The sequence below is a fragment of the Perca fluviatilis genome, chromosome 23 (genome assembly GCF_010015445.1).
Source record: "Perca fluviatilis chromosome 23, GENO_Pfluv_1.0, whole genome shotgun sequence".
In the NCBI taxonomy this organism is placed as follows: domain Eukaryota; kingdom Metazoa; phylum Chordata; class Actinopteri; order Perciformes; family Percidae; genus Perca; species Perca fluviatilis.
The window spans coordinates 4,048,532-4,068,448 of NC_053134.1; the positions used below are offsets into that span (position 1 = coordinate 4,048,532).

The 19,917-nt window shown below is 41.9% G+C and overlaps 1 protein-coding gene across 5 annotated transcripts in view; it reads right to left on the reverse strand.

Annotated features, from left to right (window-relative positions):
• Positions 1-6,904: 6,904 nt before the first annotated feature.
• The window catches only part of dyrk2 (dual-specificity tyrosine-(Y)-phosphorylation regulated kinase 2), a 39,056-nt gene continuing 26,043 nt past the window's right edge, over positions 6,905-19,917 (reverse strand). For all 5 annotated transcript variants that reach the window (XM_039791105.1, XM_039791109.1, XM_039791106.1 and 2 more), the window contains 5 exons: positions 14,207-14,549; positions 11,812-11,975; positions 9,287-9,676; positions 9,101-9,191; positions 6,905-7,679 (listed from right to left, as the gene is read on the reverse strand). In XM_039791105.1, coding sequence (XP_039647039.1) covers positions 7,027-7,679; positions 9,101-9,191; positions 9,287-9,676; positions 11,812-11,975; positions 14,207-14,549 — 1,641 coding nt within the window. In that variant the 3' untranslated portion in view covers positions 6,905-7,026. The remainder of the gene's footprint in view (positions 7,680-9,100; positions 9,192-9,286; positions 9,677-11,811; positions 11,976-14,206; positions 14,550-19,917) is intronic.

Below are 19,917 nucleotides of genomic sequence, written 5' to 3' on the forward strand. Positions count from 1 at the left end.
GTCAATTAGCAGTAGGCTAGGCTAGTGTTAGCGTCACTGTGGAGAAAACAAACGTCAGTGCAGCAGCTAGCGGCTGGACGCTAGCGGTCAATCGGCTAGTGTTAGCTTAGCCCTGTCGTCAGCAGGCGTCGTCGCCAGTCTGTCCCGAGGCGACAGTTGGCTGATATGTGTCTGTACATTGTGCAGCCATGTTTTACCCCCCCCACCCCAACACACACACAAACACACACACTTGATGTCGGTATTAATCAGTTTAAAGCTACAATCTGTGGTTGGTGCGTCGGCCTGCTCTGCTGGCTCTGTAAACAATATGGAAGCACATTTCTATCAAAAAAAACAAACAAAAACCGGAGAAAATATTCATGGTAAATCAAAATTATGAGATACTAAGTCAATATTTTGACTTTCTAAGTATAAATGAGATTGTAAATCAAAGTCGTGACTTTCCTTAAGTCACTATATTAAGATTTGCTAAATGAAAATTACGAGACGGTGGGTAAAAAAATGATAATTTAGTAATTTAAAGTAAAAGTAGAAAATGATGACGCGTCAAAATTTGGACTTACTAACTCAAAATTACACGATACAAAATTTCGAGATAGTTAAATTTGTGAGATAGAAAGTCAAAAGTTTGACATGTATTCTAATTTGATTTAGAAAGTCTATGATTCTCAAAATTTCGAACACTTTAATTCTATTGTAATTTTAATATTTGTAAACATGTTCTGTGTGTGTGTGTGTAGCGTGAATCGGCTACAACTTAACTTTCGTTGTGCAACCCAGTTTTATAAAATGACAAACGAATGAACCTTGTAATATCATGATTTTGATTTACGTTGAGTATTTTTCTATTTTCTTAACGAGATTTTTATTTATTTTTTTCTGGCAGGAATGGGCTTCCATAAAACACTCCCTTTAGCGGCTGCTATTCGTGCTGCATTCAAGACAACTGGGACAATCAAGTATCCATCCTCCTGCTAACAAAAGGTACAATAGAGAACATTGAAACATTGCTCTTTCCTCTATTTCATGATGGATTTCTTTGCTCAGAGACTGAATCTAAACGGGACTATCCACTTTACACCGTGGCCACTTTAATTCATATATCAACAGCAAGAAACCACACAACGTTTGGATTAACGTGACTTATTATGAACGTTACTGGCTTCAACGGAATTTTCAATTGATTTCTTTGCAATTCAATTCCTCAAAGTTCATGTTCAAATTCATATAGTTTAAATAGAACCAGAGGTAGGTCCATTTTTATACACTTTTTTTTGGGAATTATGTAGTTTTTTTTAAGCATTTGATGGACTATTCATATGATAATGATGATTCTGCACATCTATACTGTTATTACCCCATGGTCACATGTTTCTCATGGGTTTGGGAAAGGTCAGAGGTCACGGGGTTTAACATGGTGTCTTTGGGCTTTGCTGAAAAGAAACCAGGAGCCAATCGGCACGCAGACTTTGGCCGCCAAAACTCACCTAACATCTTAGAGTCTTTATGACTCTGTGGTGAGTCGCGCCAAAACGTTACTAAAGGATTTATTTTTTGTCAAATATATTGACATGCCATGATGACATCGCGTGTGCGCGTGTGTGTGTGTGTGTGTGTGTGTGTGTGTGTGTGTGTGTGTGGTGTGGGGTGTGTGTGTGTGTGTGTGTGTGTGTGTGTGGGGCCATGGCGATGAGATACTGAAGGCACAAAGTTACGACTCTCAGCACTCTAAAAAAATTTACAAAATTAAAAAACATAACCAATCAACCAACCAACCAACCAACCAACCAACCAAATCCTTAGAAAACAAACAGTTAAACATCCGAGGACCCCTGAGACGGGCGAGCAGGTGGTGTCTGTGTGTTTTCGGTCGTCAGATCCTTCCGTGCGTCACGTCTTTGTCGTCCCGTGTGCTACAGTTCATCACGGTCGAAAAGCCCACGTCGCATTCTCCTCTTCCCCCTCCTCTTCGTCCCAGTATGACTCGACTTCCTGTGGGTGCGTTCAGGTAAAGTTGTGTTTTATGTCGACGTGTGTGTGTGTGTGGTGTGGTTGTGTGTGTCTGTCTGTGCGTGCGTGCGTGTGGTTGGTTGTGTGTGTGTCTCTGTGTGTGTGTGGTGTGGTTGTGTGTGTCTGTCTGTGCGTGCGTGCGTGCGTGTGGTTGGTTGTGTGTGTGTCTCTGTGTGTGTGTGTGTGTGTCTGTCTCTTTTTGTGTGTGTGGGTCTCTGTGTGTGTGGGTCTGTGTGTGTGTGTGTCTGTGCGTGCGTGTGTGTGTCTGTGTGTGCGTGTGTGTGTCTGTCTGTGCGTGTCTGTGTGTGGGTCTGTGTGTCTGTGTGTGTGTGTGTCTGTGTGTGTGTGTGTGTGTGTGTGTGTGTGTGTGTGTGTGGGTCTCTGTGTCTGTGTGTCTGTGTGTGTCTGTGTGTGTGTGTGTGTGTGTGCGTGTCTGTGTGTGGGTCTCTGTGTCTGTGTGTCTGTGTGTCTGTGTGTCTGTGTGTGTGTGTGTGTGTGTGTGTGTGTGTGTGTGTGTGTGTGTGTGTGTGTGTGTGTGTGTGTGAGGGAACAAGCTTTAAGAAAACCTCTCATAACATCGACACACACACTGCTACATACAACACACACATTCAAGTATGAACTGCACATCATAGTAGATTAATAAATATTAATTAAATTGTAGTAAATAAATACCCGATCACATTTAACCTTTGATCAATATATTACCAGCGAGTACGACTGATCACTAGGGATGTAACCATGCATCGTGAGTCGGTAAAACACCGATATCAAAGTGTAAAGATGACAATCGATTGAGATAAAAAAAATTCATCGTGATGACATTTGTAATTTTTTAATTTAGATTTAATTCATTTAAATTCAGACGTCACGACGTCTTCTAAAGTTATTAATTTCGAGATTTTGTTGCTGTTGAGTTTTTTGATGCATTATTTATTTTGAAAAGCAAATTATTTTTGATTTGATTTGTTATTTAAGAGAAAATACAACTTCAGAATATATATATATATATATATATATATATATATATATTCGGTTAAAAAAAATCCTGAGAAAATCGCATCGTGAACTTAAAATCGTGACTGGTATCGTGAGTTGAGTTTATCGTTACATCCCTACTGATCACAAAGTTGTCGCTCATCTACACATTATTGTAACTGGTTATTTGTTATTTTGTTAAAAATGTTTCATTTCATCTCTATCTCTGTATCTCTGTTGTACACACACTGTGTACGTGTCCTGCTAGTTGTTTCTGTGTGAGTCAATGTTTGACAGCATCTGGGCCCAGTAACGCCAGGAAGTGGCAGAGTGATTCCTTCATGTGACGTTAGCGATAAAGCCAGGTTTACTGGTTCCTCCGGTTCCGGGACGCAGAATGCCAGAGCATATCCCAGCATGCATTGAGCCAGACGCAGGCTACGACACCTAGAGTACATGCCTTTTATCCCGCCATGCTGGCAAAATCCCAATATAATCACATTTTAAGTCATTTCATCTCATGTCTTTTTTTCTTCTTTTTTTTAAACATACTTTTATCAGAAAGTTTATTCTGATTTTACCTGAATCGTCTTTTTAATTTATCTCATGTTACTAGATTTTTACTTCTATTCTGGTGCAGTTAGTATGTTTTATTACTTAAAAGTCAACTTTTATCACACTGTTTTACGTTTATTTTATTGGAGTTTGTCTTCCTGCGATGATTTAATAAAACCTGCGTGGAGAATTAGTGCCCCTGACTGTTACTAAAGCCCCTTTTCCCACGAACATATTTTGTTTTTATGATTATTGCCGGGAAAAAGACTCCTCAGTAGTCGCGGGTATTTATCGGCTCCAGCTCGGATCGGCAGTGATGTAATTCCCGCCTCTTTTTCCCGGCGCAACGTTATGCTATCTCAGTAACGAAGTCAGTCCGTCTCCACGCAAGCAGCGCTCAAACATTGTTCCAAATTAGTCGGCAGAGTTTAAAGGAGAGACTGAGTAAGTAACGGATATAAAAAAGTAACCAAAGTAATGCAACTTTCTACGGTTTACTAACCCTGGAACCGGAAAAATAAACCGAAAGGTGAACTTGTCTACTGCAATGGGAAAGGAGGCTATCGCCTATTATCTTACGATTATTTTCATTGTCGAATAATGTGTGGATTCTTTTCTGATTAGTTGTTCGGTCTTTAACGTGTCAGAAAATGGTGAAAAAATGTGGATCAGTGTTTCCCAAAAAGCCCAAGACGACATCCTCAAATATCTCGTTTTGTCCACAACTCAAAGATGTTAAGTTTCCTGTCCCAGAGGAGAGAAGACACTAGAACAATATTCATATTTAACGAGCTGGAATAAGACAATTTATCAAAAATAGTTGGCAATTAATTTGATAGTTGACAACTAACGATTGATCGATGAATCTTTGTCTATTTTAGTGGGTTTACCTTCGTTTTAAAAACTGCATTTACACACTAATTTGGGTGAAAAAGGGATATAATACTGGCATCACGGTAGTGGATGGAAATTTTCCTTTTGTCGCTTTCGGTAAAAATTTGAGCAACATTTGTATGGAAACCTGGCTCATGCTAACCAACACCTGTATCTGCAACACATGCTGATGTGACTGGAGCCCTTTTTTTTTTAAATGATACTTGTGTATATATGTGTGTTTAGTGGATATGTTTAGTGTCTAAATTCTCTCAGAAGTGTTTATTACTTTGAAAGAAACCCTGATTTAAAACCCCGAGCGCCGCCACCATCAGTCGCAACATGCTAACGTCGCGTTAGCTACGGAGATTCTTCCTCTTTTGAGACAGTAGATTGTGGCTTTGCTGCTCACAATGTGGCTTTTGTTTCCAAATAAAATTACAACTTCTCGCCTGACTTTTCACCCGAGCAAAGTCTTCACGGGGCGTTCAATCGGTGTAGTAATTTACATCGCGGTTCACAGTTTCATGGACGTACCGTACATGTGAGACAAAACCCAGCAGTTTAACCCAGAAGAATGTATCTCGATATACACAGCTAGTAGTCCTACATGTAGTCCTTTATGTAAAGTACACTTATAGCTTCAGGCTATATCTGCTGCTGGGCTCGAGTTACATAACGAATGGCCATAAAACTCTTTATTATTCAGACTGAAAGGCTCCGTATAGACTTTGCTTGGATCGTTATTTAAAGCTGTGATATCCTAACCGCCACTGGAAAAGACATTCAGCTCTGTTCGCCATGTGTCACCTTTTCCTCCCCGCTTTACAGCCTCCTAAACAAATACTGCTCTATGCTGTGACGTTATGTAAGATATATATTTCATTTGACGTCTGAAAGTCTTTTCCTGAAGCCCGGATTCTTATTTGCAAGCTAAAAATGTCTTTTCTGTTGACATTAATTCATAAAAGAAATTATTTAAAATTGCTTTCCCTAAAATATAGTTTTTAAAATGGCCCTGAATGCTCAGAAGTACAGAACTAGCATAATGTTATTTTAGCGTTTTGATCTTGTTTTTGCATTTCTGACTGTTAACGTTAGATGTTCATTTAATTTCCTGATATCAGGTTTATCTAATTAAATGCTCGTTCATGTCATACTGTAGCCACGGTTTCAAATAGGAAAGACTTTGGTTAATAACATTCCCATTTTTTGTTTTTATATCAGAGCCCTTTGATTTTAACATGATTTATAACGTGTCCATAAAACTGCCTTTACTCTACCTTCTCTACCTTCTTCACAGCTCCTTCAGCCATTTTGCATCCCTAATTATCACATTTGGTTAATAAAATAGGGAACAAAATGGCGCTACTAAACCCAAACATACTTTTTTTTCAACTCCCTTCTCTTCTGCTAACCTTCAGAAAACTATGAAAAAAAAAATACACTTAAAAAACTCTAAATCTGTGCTTCGTAAGGCTGGGCAGTGGAGAGCTAACAGGCTATGGCTAAAAAGAGGCTAAGGCTAGCCACCAGGCTGCCAAGAAAAGGCAAATCGTGAGCCAGCTATAGCTAGCTGACGGATTCAAAGTTTTCTAGGCTAACTGCTAGCCGGTTAAAAATCAAATAGGTAGCAACGTGACACCCAAACACAAACAAAATAGCTGTCTAACAACTAACCAGTGGTTATTAGCCAGTTAGCAGTTAGCCAGTCGACAGGCACAAACCTAGTATGATAACACAGGCTAGCTACACACTGTACAAAAACAGCTACCTAAGAACGTTAGCCAGCTAACGGGTAGATGGTTCAGTTAGGGTGATTAGTTGTGTCATTTAAGTCCAAAGTGCCTACCAATGACAAATGCCTACCAATGTTCCCCAAACTGAAACAAAAATTATGTCATACTGATATGAGACAAAGATTAGCAAGCTAATCGTTGCGTTTTTTTGCCGCTGTTACCTCAGTATCACGGGGATATTTCGGACGTATTTGTCGGTAAACCACATTAACATATCGCACTACAACGGTCTGCAGATATAACCTTGTAAGACTCAGGTCCTAAAAAGTAGTTTTTGGTGTTGATTGATTAATTAATTAATTAATTAATCAACTCAGCTAAATAGATTCTGTGGTAAAAACATAAAAAAAAAAGCCTTGTTCCCTCCGTCAGCACCATGTTTTTCAATGTGTTTGAGTGTGTGGAGCTACAGAGTGATGTGTTCTGATTGTCTGAGAAGCCCCACAATCGTTATAAACATGCGGGTCACTTCCTGTCTTACTGCTCACAGCGCGTCTTTTTCTGAGAGAGGAGTCTGAACGCACCCCAGCGTATCAATAAAGTTTCCTTCAGCTCGGCTTACATCCCCGGGCCGGGCCGCGCGGAACATTTTAAAACCCAACAACGCGGGAATAGTTTCCACGGTCCTGAACGCACTCCCAACAACGCTGCGAAAACCCAGGGTGAAAGAAAACAACAACTAACGCTCCTCTAAAAAAAACAAAACTGGACAAAACCAGATTTATTTCAAGTTCCAGCCGGGTCGCTCACGAGCCCGGCTTCGGCGGCGGCTCCCGCCACGGCGAGCGTTGAGGGTGTGCGTTCGCCCTCAGCTGACCAGTTTGGGCAGCACCGTCCTGGGCTGGATGTTCCCGTTGGCGTCGGTGATCGCCGCCAAGTTAGTCCTGGTTTTGGAGGAGGACGTGGTGGTTGCGGAGGCCGGGCCCAGTTTGGAGATGGAGGTGATGGCGGCGTCGTTAGTGGTGGCGGCGCCCCGTTTGGAGGAAGACGAGGTCTTCTCCGCCGCCGCGGTTCCCGTCGGCGGCTTAGGGAGCCGCCTCCTGAGCCACGGGTGCCTCAGCGCCTGGCTGGGGGTCATCCTGAGCGCCGGGTCCCACTCCAGACACTGTTTGAGGAAGTCCAGGAACAGCGGGTCATCGCAGCCCTTCAGCGCCACGCTCCAGTCCTTGCTGGCCGGCGGGCCGCGTACCTTCCCCCGCCGCGAGCGCCCGCCGTTCAGCACGGTGGTGCCGTCAGGCAGCGCGGTGGCCGTGCAGTACCGCGGGTAGCCTTTGGACGACACAAAGTTCTTGGCTCTCTTGGAGGCGTCGAGCAGCTTCTGGCTCGGCATGCCCAGGAGTTCGATGATGCAGGCCAGCTGGTCGGCTTCGTCTTCGCCCGGCAACAGCGGGTAACCGGTCAGCAGCTCGGCCAGGATGCAGCCCAGAGACCACATGTCGATAGGCATCCCGTACCTGGAGCCTGGAGGGCAAAGATTCACCGGGTCAAAATCTGGGTTCAACAAAATACTCTGCTAACAAATACTTTACATTCCCACCGATCATTTTCAGTCTGATGGATTGATTTACTACCTTCCAGGCAGCCACTGGTTTCAATATATTTCTATAAAATGTAACTTGAAGAGAAGAGAAGTAATCAATAATATACAACATTTAGTCGACTTTAATTTTCCGTCAGTTACCGTGACTGCATTTCTCCATGATTTGAGAGTTGGCTGCTGTTAAGTTTTAACTCCTTAAATAAATAAATAAGCTTATTTTCTTCCTTTCTGGCGACAAAAAGGCAGCAAAAAATGCGACAACAGGCAGTGAAAAAGACGACAACAGGCAGTGAAAAAGACGACAAAAAGGCAGCCAAAACGTGACAAAAAGGCAGCGAAAAAGGTGACAAAAATGCGGAAAAAAAACTGTGAAAAAGGCCACAAAAAAGCGACAAAAGGCAGTGGAAAAAACGACAAAAAGGCGACAAAGGGCAGCGAAAAAGGTGACAAAAAGGCGTGACAACAACACACAAAGATGCGAAAAACCCACCTGTGAATAATTTGCATCAGAATGATTCATATCGGCAGCTGTTACTCCTGGTATTTCCTCACAAGCAATGTAGCATTTAATGCATGGCATTATAATAATAATAATTTGTTTTAAACTGAGTCCGGCGCAGCGCTCACTCCACATAAAACGCTACATTATACACGTGATCCAGCAGACTTCACGGAGAACAATGAGGGCAAAACAGCATCACTGATCCGTTTTAACTGAATCTACTTTGGTCCAGCTCGGCTAAAATCACACTGAATCCGTCAGCATGGCACTGCGCTGCTGCAGAATGAATATAGGGGAAAGACAATGGATATTTGCCGTTATTTTAACGTAAAAAAAATTGGCCTAGCTAACCGCCAGGCCTGTGCAATTATAGGGGAAACACTGACATCGATATCACTCTCATGTCGGTACAGTAAATTTGAAGCTACAGCCAAGAGCCTGTTAGATTAGCTTAGCATAAAGACTGAAAACAGGGGGAAGTAGCTCTTACTAAAAGGTTATAAAATCCACATTTATCTCTTTGTTTAATTCCAAAAGCATAAAAGCAACAAGTTTACGGAGATTATGTGCTGGACTTGCTCTGCTAACAGACTTTAATTTTTGTACAGAAATGAATGGAAGCCAATGGACGTCTGGAATGGTAGAAGATGAGTTTGCAAAAGTTAGCTGTAATGTTAAGTCTGTGTAACAAAACTTCTCAGAAAAAGTCTCAGCAAATTTTTCACAGCTGAGACGAACTAAAACCTGTGGCCAAAAGTAAAGCGAAAATCTGAAAGAGCAGCTCATTAACGTGTTAACTTAGTGTCGCCCAAAGGCTGCTTTCAGCTCGTTTCTTCTTACCCAGAATGACCTCTGGCGCTCGGTAGAACCTGGACTGGATGTAGGTGTACACTCTCTGATGTTCGTAACAGCTAGAACCAAAATCTATGACCTGGAGAGGGAAAGAAAGCATATTTTATAGATGGGTTAATGAGCCTTTAGTGGCGCGGACGCGCACAGAGAAACCTTGACGGCTTTAAAGATTACCTTGATGCCGCTGCGTCCCTGCTGCTTGAGTAAAATGTTCTCGGGCTTGAGGTCGCAGTGGATGATGCGGTTCTTGTGCAGCGAGTCTAGACACTGCAGGATGGAGTGGGCGAACTTCCTGACCAGCGGGAGGCTGAAGCCCTGGAACTTGTTCTTCTTGATGAGCTCGTACAGGTTCATGCTGAGCAGCTCGAAGGTCATGCAGATGTGGTTTCGGAAGGTGAAGTTCTCCAGCATGTGGATGACGTTCATGCTCGAGTCCTTGTCCTGCTTCCTCAGGTGCTCCAGGATGCGGATCTCCTCCGCTGCCTGCCGGTGGAAGCGCTTCTCGTTGCGGACCATCTTCAGAGCCACGTGGGTCTGCGACCGGTGGTCGAAGGCCTTCACCACCTGCAGGGGGACCAGAAACACTTTCATTCATCTTAAAAGGGTATTTTTCAACCTATTTTACCCATGTTTTTGTCATCCAAGTGACTGATGGGAACAACAATCTTTGAAATTCGTCTAGTATTAAGCGAGACGGCTGCAGTTGGCAGCGGCGAATGAAGCTACAATGTAACGTTAATGGGCAATTGCACACCTTTAATTTACGTCCACTAAAAGTGCTGTTTTTGCCACTGACAGGCTCAGATTATTCTTTTTTAATATTTTCATTTGGCATTTTAGGCCTTTATTTTATAGAACAGCTTAGACATGAAAGTGGAGAGAGTGACATGCAGCAAAAGGGACGCAGGTCGGAATTGAACCTGCTGCGGTGAGGACTGAGCCTCTGTGCATGATAACCAGGCGCCCCTAAGATTATTACTCTAAGTGTCTGACAACATTATGGAAAGGATCCCTACAGAGTAAGATCCTTTTTGTTTAACATGAAATAGCCCCGAAATCACCATCACCAAACTTACCAGACTTCATGTAAATATGTAAATAGTTATTTTATCATCGTAAAACACACTTCATTCAAAGTCAACTGAAACAACCTTAAACTATCAAAAGCCATCTTTCAACTGTTCCAACAATCACCACTCTGGTTTGGTTGAAATAAACCCTTAATTCACCCATTTACATGTGGAGATATGCTGGCTCTATACACGCTAAAAGTCCTGATTATTTACATGGAGTCTGGTGGAAATATGTTGGCTCTATACACACTAAAAGTCCTGATTATTTACATGGAGTCTGGTGGAGATATGCTGGCTCTATACACGCTAAAAGTCCTGATTATTTACATGGAGTCTGGTGGAGATATGCTGGCGCTTGCCTACGCTAAAAGTCCTGATTATTTACATGGAGTCTGGTGGAGATATGCTGGCTCTATACCGCTAAAAGTCCTGATTATTTACATGGAGTCTGGTGGAAATATGTTGGCGCTACTATACAGCAAAAGTCCTGATTATTTACATGGAGTCTGGTGGAAATATGTTGGCTCTATACACGCTAAAAGTCCTGATTATTTACATGGAGTCTGGTGGAAATATGTTGGCTCTATACACGCTAAAAGTCCTGATTACTTACATGGAGTCTGGTGGAGATATGCTGGCTCTATACACGCTAAAAGTCCTGATTATTTACATGGAGTCTGGTGGAGATATCCTGGCTCTATACACGCTAAAAGTCCTGATTATTTACATGGAGTCTGGTGGAAATATGCTGGCTCTATACACACTAAAAGTCCTGATTATTTACATGGAGTCTGGTGGAAATATGCTGGCTCTATACACGCTAAAAGTAGTGATTATTTACATGGAGTCTGGTGGGTTTGGCAATAGCAATTTCAGGGCTGTTTCTGGTTAAACTGGAACAAACTCCGAGAAAACTGCAGGTCCACCGCAACTCTCAGTTGCCTTTCTTTAAATAATTGTTAATTTCTTATACTGCACTGTCAGTTTTATTCTAATCTTTTATCTAGTGGTATTTTTGAACAGATAACGGACATATTTCTGAGAATTTATCCAACGCGGGTGTGACATAGATTTTATGATAAAATCTAAAGGAAAACAGTTAGAACTGTTTAGGATTTTGCAAAGTTTGCCTTGATTTAACTAAGCCTTATAGCGACGGCTATATTGTAGGTAAAGAGAAGTACTTCCACTCTTGTTATAGGTAACAAGAGTACAAAGTCACAGGTTCCTGCGGGGCCCGTGGTGAATGAGATGGTAAAGAAATATGGTCCTGCCTGTTTGTTTTTTTAATCATTTTTAACTTCTCTTTAATGTTTTATGTAAAGCACTTTGAATTGCCCTGCTGCTGAAATGTGCTATACAAATAAAGCTGCCTTGCCTTGCCTTAAACGAAAACGATCTTACTCTTTAACAAAAAGGTCCATCTCTGTAAGGATCCTTTCCATTTTCCAAAACACTTAGAATAATAATCTCATCCTGTCAGCTGCAAAAACAGCACTTATAGTGGACGCTAACTGACCGTGACCATTAGTCCTACAGGGTTACATCGCAGCCCGGTTCGTGGCTGCCGGTTACAGCGTTCTCGATCAATACAACCATCACCAGTAGTACTGTTAGCAGTCGTACCTGTCCAAAGCTTCCCTTGCCGATGACCTTCAGGACTTCGTAGCGGTAGGAGATGTGGTCGTGTGGAACGTGGATGTAGGATCCCTGATCATCGTCGTAGCCGCCGTTGTTGGCTCCACCGAGGACCCCCGACCTCTTCTTAGCATTCGGACCAACAAAATACACTAAGGGGGAAGAAGGACGACATCATTCGACATGCTCAGCTATCAATTTTATTGATAATTATTGGTTTGTTATCTTTAGACGGACAGTTTAAAACATAGACAGTAAAAGAAAAGATGGATGACGCGTCACCACTTCCTTACAAAAGTCTCGCAGTTTGGGAACCAAAGCACAAAAAGTCATGCTACACCAAAAAAACCTTCATCAGTACAGTAAGGATACCCCTTACACTCACAACTGCATACTTACATGCAGAATAATAACTATTTTAATGCGCGATAACAGAAGGCTTGTGTCATGTGGACGCGCCGACAGTGTTGTTGTCATTACTCAGAATTCCTCATGGGGGGCGACAGAAACTACGCACTATAGCTTTAACAAGCCAAAAAAAAATAATCATTACATTTCAAAAAAGGTGCCTTTTTGCTCTGTTTTTCTGTGGGTGACTTATTCGTTTTCATGAAACTATAAAATCCTGGTATTAAGTACACGTTAGGGAACCACAGTTACAGAACCAGCGCTGCGTCATCTCTCTGCAGACTCAATCATCAGCCGGATGGATGGAAGGACAAATACATACGCAGCAAAGCAATCAGAAATCAAGCCTACTTCCATGAGACGATTGTGACTGTTTTAAAGTCCCAGTGTGTAACGTTTTTAGTTGTTCATTATCAAAATCTGTGTTGCCCGTTCTCCAACTTGTCCTTTTTCATGAATATTGACCTCCACCATCAATTCCAAATATTCCTTTTGGCTTGAATTTTGCATTTGCATGAACTGGGGTAGACGCTGCATATTCATGCTCTATCTTGAAATACGTTAGCCGGTAAGGGACATACTGCTCCGCCTTTCACTGTCACATGATAAACTCACAGGTGCTGCTAATTAGGGCTGTGCTCGATTGAAGAAATTCTTAGTCGACTAACACTCAGTCAATTGTATCGACTAATCGATTAGTTGATTTAATCGACAGATCTGTAAATCTGAGTTTCTCCGCAAAGAGTCATGCAAAAGCACCACTTTAATTCTTGTGTTTACCAGAGATGTGCTCGTACGGTTGTTGGAAATAAGTCATTCAGCATGAAAAAAGCATCAAACATGACTAATGGACTAAAGAAATCAAAGTTGACTAAGACCAAAATGACCGATTAGTCGACTAATCGACTAACAGGGAGCAGCCCTACTGCTAACGCTGCTAAAGGGTATCGTAGCTTTCCGGCCCTTTTTGAAGCGTGAAGGCTACCGTAGCTGTAACACGTACTTTGAACTGCGTGGCGCAAGAGAGTGGATTGCGATATATGATCTCAACGCTAGACGGGAGAAATTCCCACACACTGGACCTTTAAAGAAATGCAACTAGGGATGGAACGGTTCATGAAAAAACACCTGAACCGCTCGGTTCGCTAGTCTCGGTTCGCTAGTCTCAGTTCGGAGCATGTGTGTACCGCACGGTTCGTCAGTCCACTGTTAAGCTGCACTAACCTCTTACTGCCGTAGTGCCCACTTTATACACCTGTTAAAACACTTACTGGAAATGACGAGCGGAATGGGCGTGACAAACGCAACCCATGGCAGCTGATTGGACGATTGCGTCACATGGGTCTGGCTGCTCCCTAATTTCAAAGCCAGACTGTCATGGCGGCTCGTTCAGAATACGATATCTCATATCGTACTAAAATAGTTCACCGAAACGTGTTTCTGAAAACATTTTAAGCGAGAAATAGGCCGTGCAGTTGCTGAATCTGTCTTCATTTCAGATCGACAAAGGTCAGTTTAAAAGATTTTTGTCAGATTTTGAGAGACACCGAGCCGACCGCTCCTCAAGTGGAGTGGGGCGCCGCTGCAGGTCACGTCACGTCACCTGCAGAAATGTCCAGTGGGAGAGAGGCTGCCCAGAGCTGGAGGATGCGCCAGCCTCGTTTATAGTCTGGTGTGTGGGAACATTTTGGATTTCATGGTACCTATGATGAAATAAAACAATATATAGAACTGCCACTGTGTGCATGTTTTGTGCAACATGCATTCAATATGCTAATTTTAGCTATATGCTGAAGTATATTCTGGAGTGTTAAAGATTAAAAGAAAAAATAACAATAACCGTACAGAACCGAAAACCGTAACCCTAAAACCGTGATACGAACCGAACCGTGGGTTTTGTGAACCGTACCACCCCTAAATGCAACCAACCCAGAGCGTTTTTTTTTTTGAACGGTTGGTGGCTAAGCCCACTCACCTTCAGGGTAGCTGAACACCTCGTGATGCTCGAGCGACGACATTTTGGACATGAACTGCTTCATGGCCTGCTCCGGGGTCAAGGGGGTGGGCTTCGGCTTGCCGTCCGTCGACTTGTTGGAGGCGGCGCTGCCCTGCCGGCAGTGGTGGGGGGGCTCCGAGGCCGTGGTCTGGCGGTCTGGCAGCGGCAGGCCCGGCCGGGTGGAGCTGAGAGGAGCCAGGCCATTGGGCTGGGAGGTCAGCACCGGACGCTTGTTGGTGTTGTCCTCGTACAGCTGGGTGACGTGGACCTGCGACTGCGACGACAGCCGGACGGCGTCCGACATGGCGATTTTAGAGCCTCCCTGAGGGGAAACGCAGAGAGGCGTCAGATCAGCCGAGATGTAGACCTGCAACTATTGATGTGAACGATTACTTTAGAAAGGTTGAGATGAGAAACACTATATTGTCTTTGACAGGGCAGGCTTAAATAACATAAAATACATACAAGAACGTAAAGAGATATATAGAAACATGGCATCATGACTTTGCGTAAACATACACGCCACTTTCCTAAAGCCAAGTGGCGTGGTATCTGTGCGCATTTTGAGCTATCCACGTGTATGTCTACGCTGTATACAGCGGATGTAAACATACACATGTAAACATACACATGTAAACATACACATGTAACATACACATGTAACATACATATGTAAACATACACATGTAACATACACATGTAAACATACACATGTAACATACATATGTAAACATACATATGTAAACATACACATGTAAACATACACATGTAAACATACACATGTAAACATACACATGTAACATACACATGTAAACATACACATGTAACATACACATGTAACATACACATGTAACATACACATGTAAACATACACATGTAACATACACATGTAACATACACATGTAAACATACATATGTAACATACACATGTAACACATACACATGTATACATACATGTAATATACATATAACATACACATGATATACATATAACATACTTGCAACACATGTAAAATACACATGTAAACATACATGTAACTATACACATGTAAACACACATATGTAACATACACATGATAACATACACATGTAACATACACATGTAACATACACATGTAAACATACACATGTAACATACACATGTAAACATTATACGTATGTAAACATAATGTAACATACACATGTAAACATACATGTAAACATACACATGTTACATACTTACATACACATGTAAACATACACATGTAAACATACATATATAAACATAACATGTAACATACACATGTAACGTATACACATGTAAACACACACATGTAACATACACGTAACATACACATGTAACATACACATGTAAACATACACATGTAACATACACATGTAACATACACATGTAACATACACATGTAACATACACATGTAACATACACATGTAACATACACATGTAACATACACATGTAACATACACATGTAAACATACACATGTAACATACACATGTAACATACACATGTAAACATACACATGTAACATACACATGTAAACATACACATGTAACATACACATGTAACATACACATGTAACATACACATGTAAACATACACATGTAACATACACATGTAAACATAACATGTAACATACACATGTAACATACACATGTAACATACACATGTAACATACACATGTAACATACACATGTAACATACACATGTAAACATACACATGTAACATACACATGTAACATACACATGTAACATACACATGTAACATACACATGTAACATACACATGTAACATACACATGTAACATACACATGTAACATACACATGTAAACATACACATGTAACATACACATCTTATCGCGAGAACGTGCCGCACTATCGCGAGAGCAACGTCACACGCATCTACAAAAAATAAAAAGCTTGGTTTTAGGAAAAAAGAACATTGGGAAAGGCTTTAGTAACAAAAAAACGACAAAAACACGACGGTGACCAACGTCACACGCTTACGAAAACAATAAACGGTTGGGTTTAGGAAAGAAACATTGGGGGGAGGCTTTAAAAAAAAATTATTTGACGAACGCCACACGCGGGACGCGATCCCGGCTCTCCCGGGGTGAAAGTCCTGCGTTTTACCCCTCCGCGGACTTAGTCCTTTCGTACTACTCGCTACGGCTAAAATTCACACGTAATGTAGGTCAATGGCGGCCGAACGGCGTTGGTAAACACCCTAAAAAGCGATTATGCGTCTTGATAACACGCCAAAACAGCATACGAATTAGCGTGTCATACATACGCCACTTCATGAGACCAGTCTGCATATAGAAACAGTGTAATGACATGTACATTGACTGTACAAACTTGCAAAATGTAAAAAACAGTGCAAGAAGAAGCCTGAGTGACGCTGTTTGATGTTGTCTACGAATGGCTGTTCAGTGTGGTGATGGCCGTAGGGATGAAAGATTTTTTGGATACGTTTTTCCTTGCAAATGGGACTCTGTAGCAAGGCAAGGCAGCTTTATTTGTATAGCACATTTCAGCAACAGGGCAATTCAAAGTGCTTTACATAAAAACTACATTAAAAATAAAAGTTACAGTGCAGTATAGGAAATGAAACATTAAACAGCAGTTAAAACAGTTAAAACATATTAAAGCAGATCAAATAGGAATTTCTCTTTATATGCTTATATAGATTTTCATACAGTTTCAACAGTGTAACTTCAGTATAACAAATGAACAGTTATTTAAAGAAATGCAACATCGGTCTTTTACATAGGTCTTTAACTTTGATTTAAAAGAACTGAGTTGCAGCGTCAACCTGATTGTAGTAACTGATGGGATTTTATTTTGGCGAGGGGGAGGGGTGAGATCTTGTGTGATTACAGTGGCTTTCCTGAGTACTGACCAGGTGTGTGAAGTTCTGTTAGGGGCGTTTGGGGGGGGAGCCAATTATCTTGCTGGCCTTATTTATCATTTGTGCAAGTTTAGTTTTGTTTGATGGTGAGGGCATTGTACCAGGCTGAGATATTGAAAGTATGAAAGTATGGATTCAATGGCCAAATTCAAATTGGGGCCAAAATACATTTCTGATCTGCTGCTACATTATAAGGCATCCAGACCTTTTCAGGTCGTCTGGGACTAATCTGCTTTCTGTCCCCAGAGTCTGAACTAAACATGGAGAAGTTTTATGCACTACATATCTTTTGTGGATGATGTTGAAAAGAAAACATGAGCCAACATAGGAGACTCTCCCCCAAGATATCGGGCTAAACATTTAATAAACATTTTGGATTATCACGGTCCACAAATTGAAAATGTATTCCCTCGAATGAAGAACTCACACCGTCTGATTACTAATAACAGAGAGACAGCTGTCCCCCTTTCTTTCTCGCTCTCTCATTCTGTCGCTTTGTCTCTCGCTCAGTGAGTCACTCCCTGTTGCTGTGGTGACCAGCACACCTGGGTCCTTTCAGACAACAGAGGTGCATTTGCACACACACACACACACACACACACACACACACACACACACACACACACACACACACACACACACACACACACACACACACACACACTTCAAAGACCTGTTTGTGGTAACATTTGTGGGTGTTCGTGTAATCTGGCCAATGATGGAATTAAGGTATCAATATAGGGAAGTGAGTCAGGAGATGCAATTGAAACAACAACACAAACAGCCAGGGTCGTGTGTGTTGTGTGTGTGTGTGTGTGTGTGTGTGTGTGTGTGTGTGTGTGTGTGTGTGTGTGTGTGTGTGTAGTTGTCAGTACTTTGACAAGGTTGAAAGGAGTAATAAAGTGTCTGTACAGTCAGTGGTTCAGACAAGTAAAGTAAACAACACAATGTGATTGGTGGATGTCTTTATTTCAACTTTATATTACTTCACCGCTGCGTAATATTCACATTCTGTGTGAACGTACTCGTGACAGAAACAACGGTTCAAAACAAATACAATGACGTGCAAATTAATCGCACGGAAAAAAAAACGTCCCTGGTGTGTAAAGGCCTCTAGAACGGAAGTACAAAGAGTCGTTGCTACGGAGATGATACACCGCCTCGTCTCATTGGTGTAAACTGGCAGGTGTCAGAACGCTGCAGAACTCGTCTGTTGTGAATCTCTGGTCTGAACTGGGCTTTAGCAGTACAGTAAATTATCATAAATTAACATATTTCCTGGACTGTTTGTATTGAAAATGCTACCACTAGGATTAGCCTAATAGTACTACTGCAACCACAACTACTGCTGTTAAAACTACTGATATCTCATTAAGTACGTTTCCATGAGGCACCTCTGATCGGTCTGGAAGTTAATAAATAAATAAAAGCCTGCACTATAATATCTTACGGGAAACGCAGCTAATGCTAATAGTGCCTCTGAAGGTAATAGAGCTCCTTCATACCATTAGGGTGTGTGTGTGTGTGTGTGTGTGTGTGTGTGTGTGTAAAGGTACTTTATTGTCACATACACATACATGTAGGGAAATGCATTCTCTGCATTTAACCCATCCCTCAAGGGAGCTGTGTGTGTGTGTGTGTGTGTGTGTGTGTGTGTGTGTGTGTGTGTGTGTGTGTGTGTGTGTGTGTGTGTGTGTGTGTGTGCGTGTGTGCGTGTGTGCGTGTGTTAGAGCTGGGCAATATATCGATATCGTGATCTAAGACTAGATATCGTCTTAGATTTTGGATATCGTAATATGGCAGTGTTGTCCTTTCCTGTTATTTTTAGATCAATTTTTTTATCCTTTTTTTAAAAGAAACAAAGAAACAAACAGAGATCCCACCTGGTCTAGTCCCTCTCCTCTAGTTCTTGTGATGCTGAGATCATTAGGACTGATATTTGTGCTGCTGTGTTTCTCCATAGGCTGATAGTCGATGATTTGGCTTTGTTAATCCTTGCTGTAGAGAGCTCCAGCATAACTATGTTTAGAAAATACACCAACCACTGTTTTATTCAAAGAGTGTGGGGGGGGGGGGCAGCGCTGAGCTATCATTTTCTTGGTTGCAGTTGAGCCGGCTAGCCAAATTTTCCTCTGTCTCCCAAGCAGGTGTAATTTAGAGTCGTCATTAAGTAGCAAAACAGTCGTGTCAGTAGGGATTAGATATCCTATCACATCAGATAGTATGGATGGTGTTTTATACCAGAACTCATGCACCTGTTCACACTCCCAGACCATGTGCAGGAAAGTTCCAGTTTGTTCAGGTTGGCAGAACGTGCAATAGGGAGTAGGAATGACTTTAGAGACGTATCTCTTCTGAGGAGTCCAATATGTCCTATGACATATGTTGAAGTGGATCTGCTGGTGATTTGGGTTCTTGGAACAGTGGAAAATGTCCCAAACTGTCTCCCAATTAATTGTGTTCCCCTCAGGGCTCAGCTCTCGCTCCCATTTCTTTGCTATTGGGAGTTCTCCGATGGATACTTGCATCAGTTAAGCATAGATCTTGGACACTAATCCTCTCACAAGAAAATCAACAAACCATTTAATGACTGGGTGTGTCTCAAGACTGTTTCCCCATGGCACTCCATAACATTTCAGGGCTGATCTTAAGCGCAGATAAAATTAGAGGAATGTCCTGGGGATCTCAAAACTAGCTCTCAGATATTCAGATCTCAACATACCTTTCTCATTGAATAGCTGGTCTAAAGTATACATGCCTCTGTCCCTCCACTGCTTACAA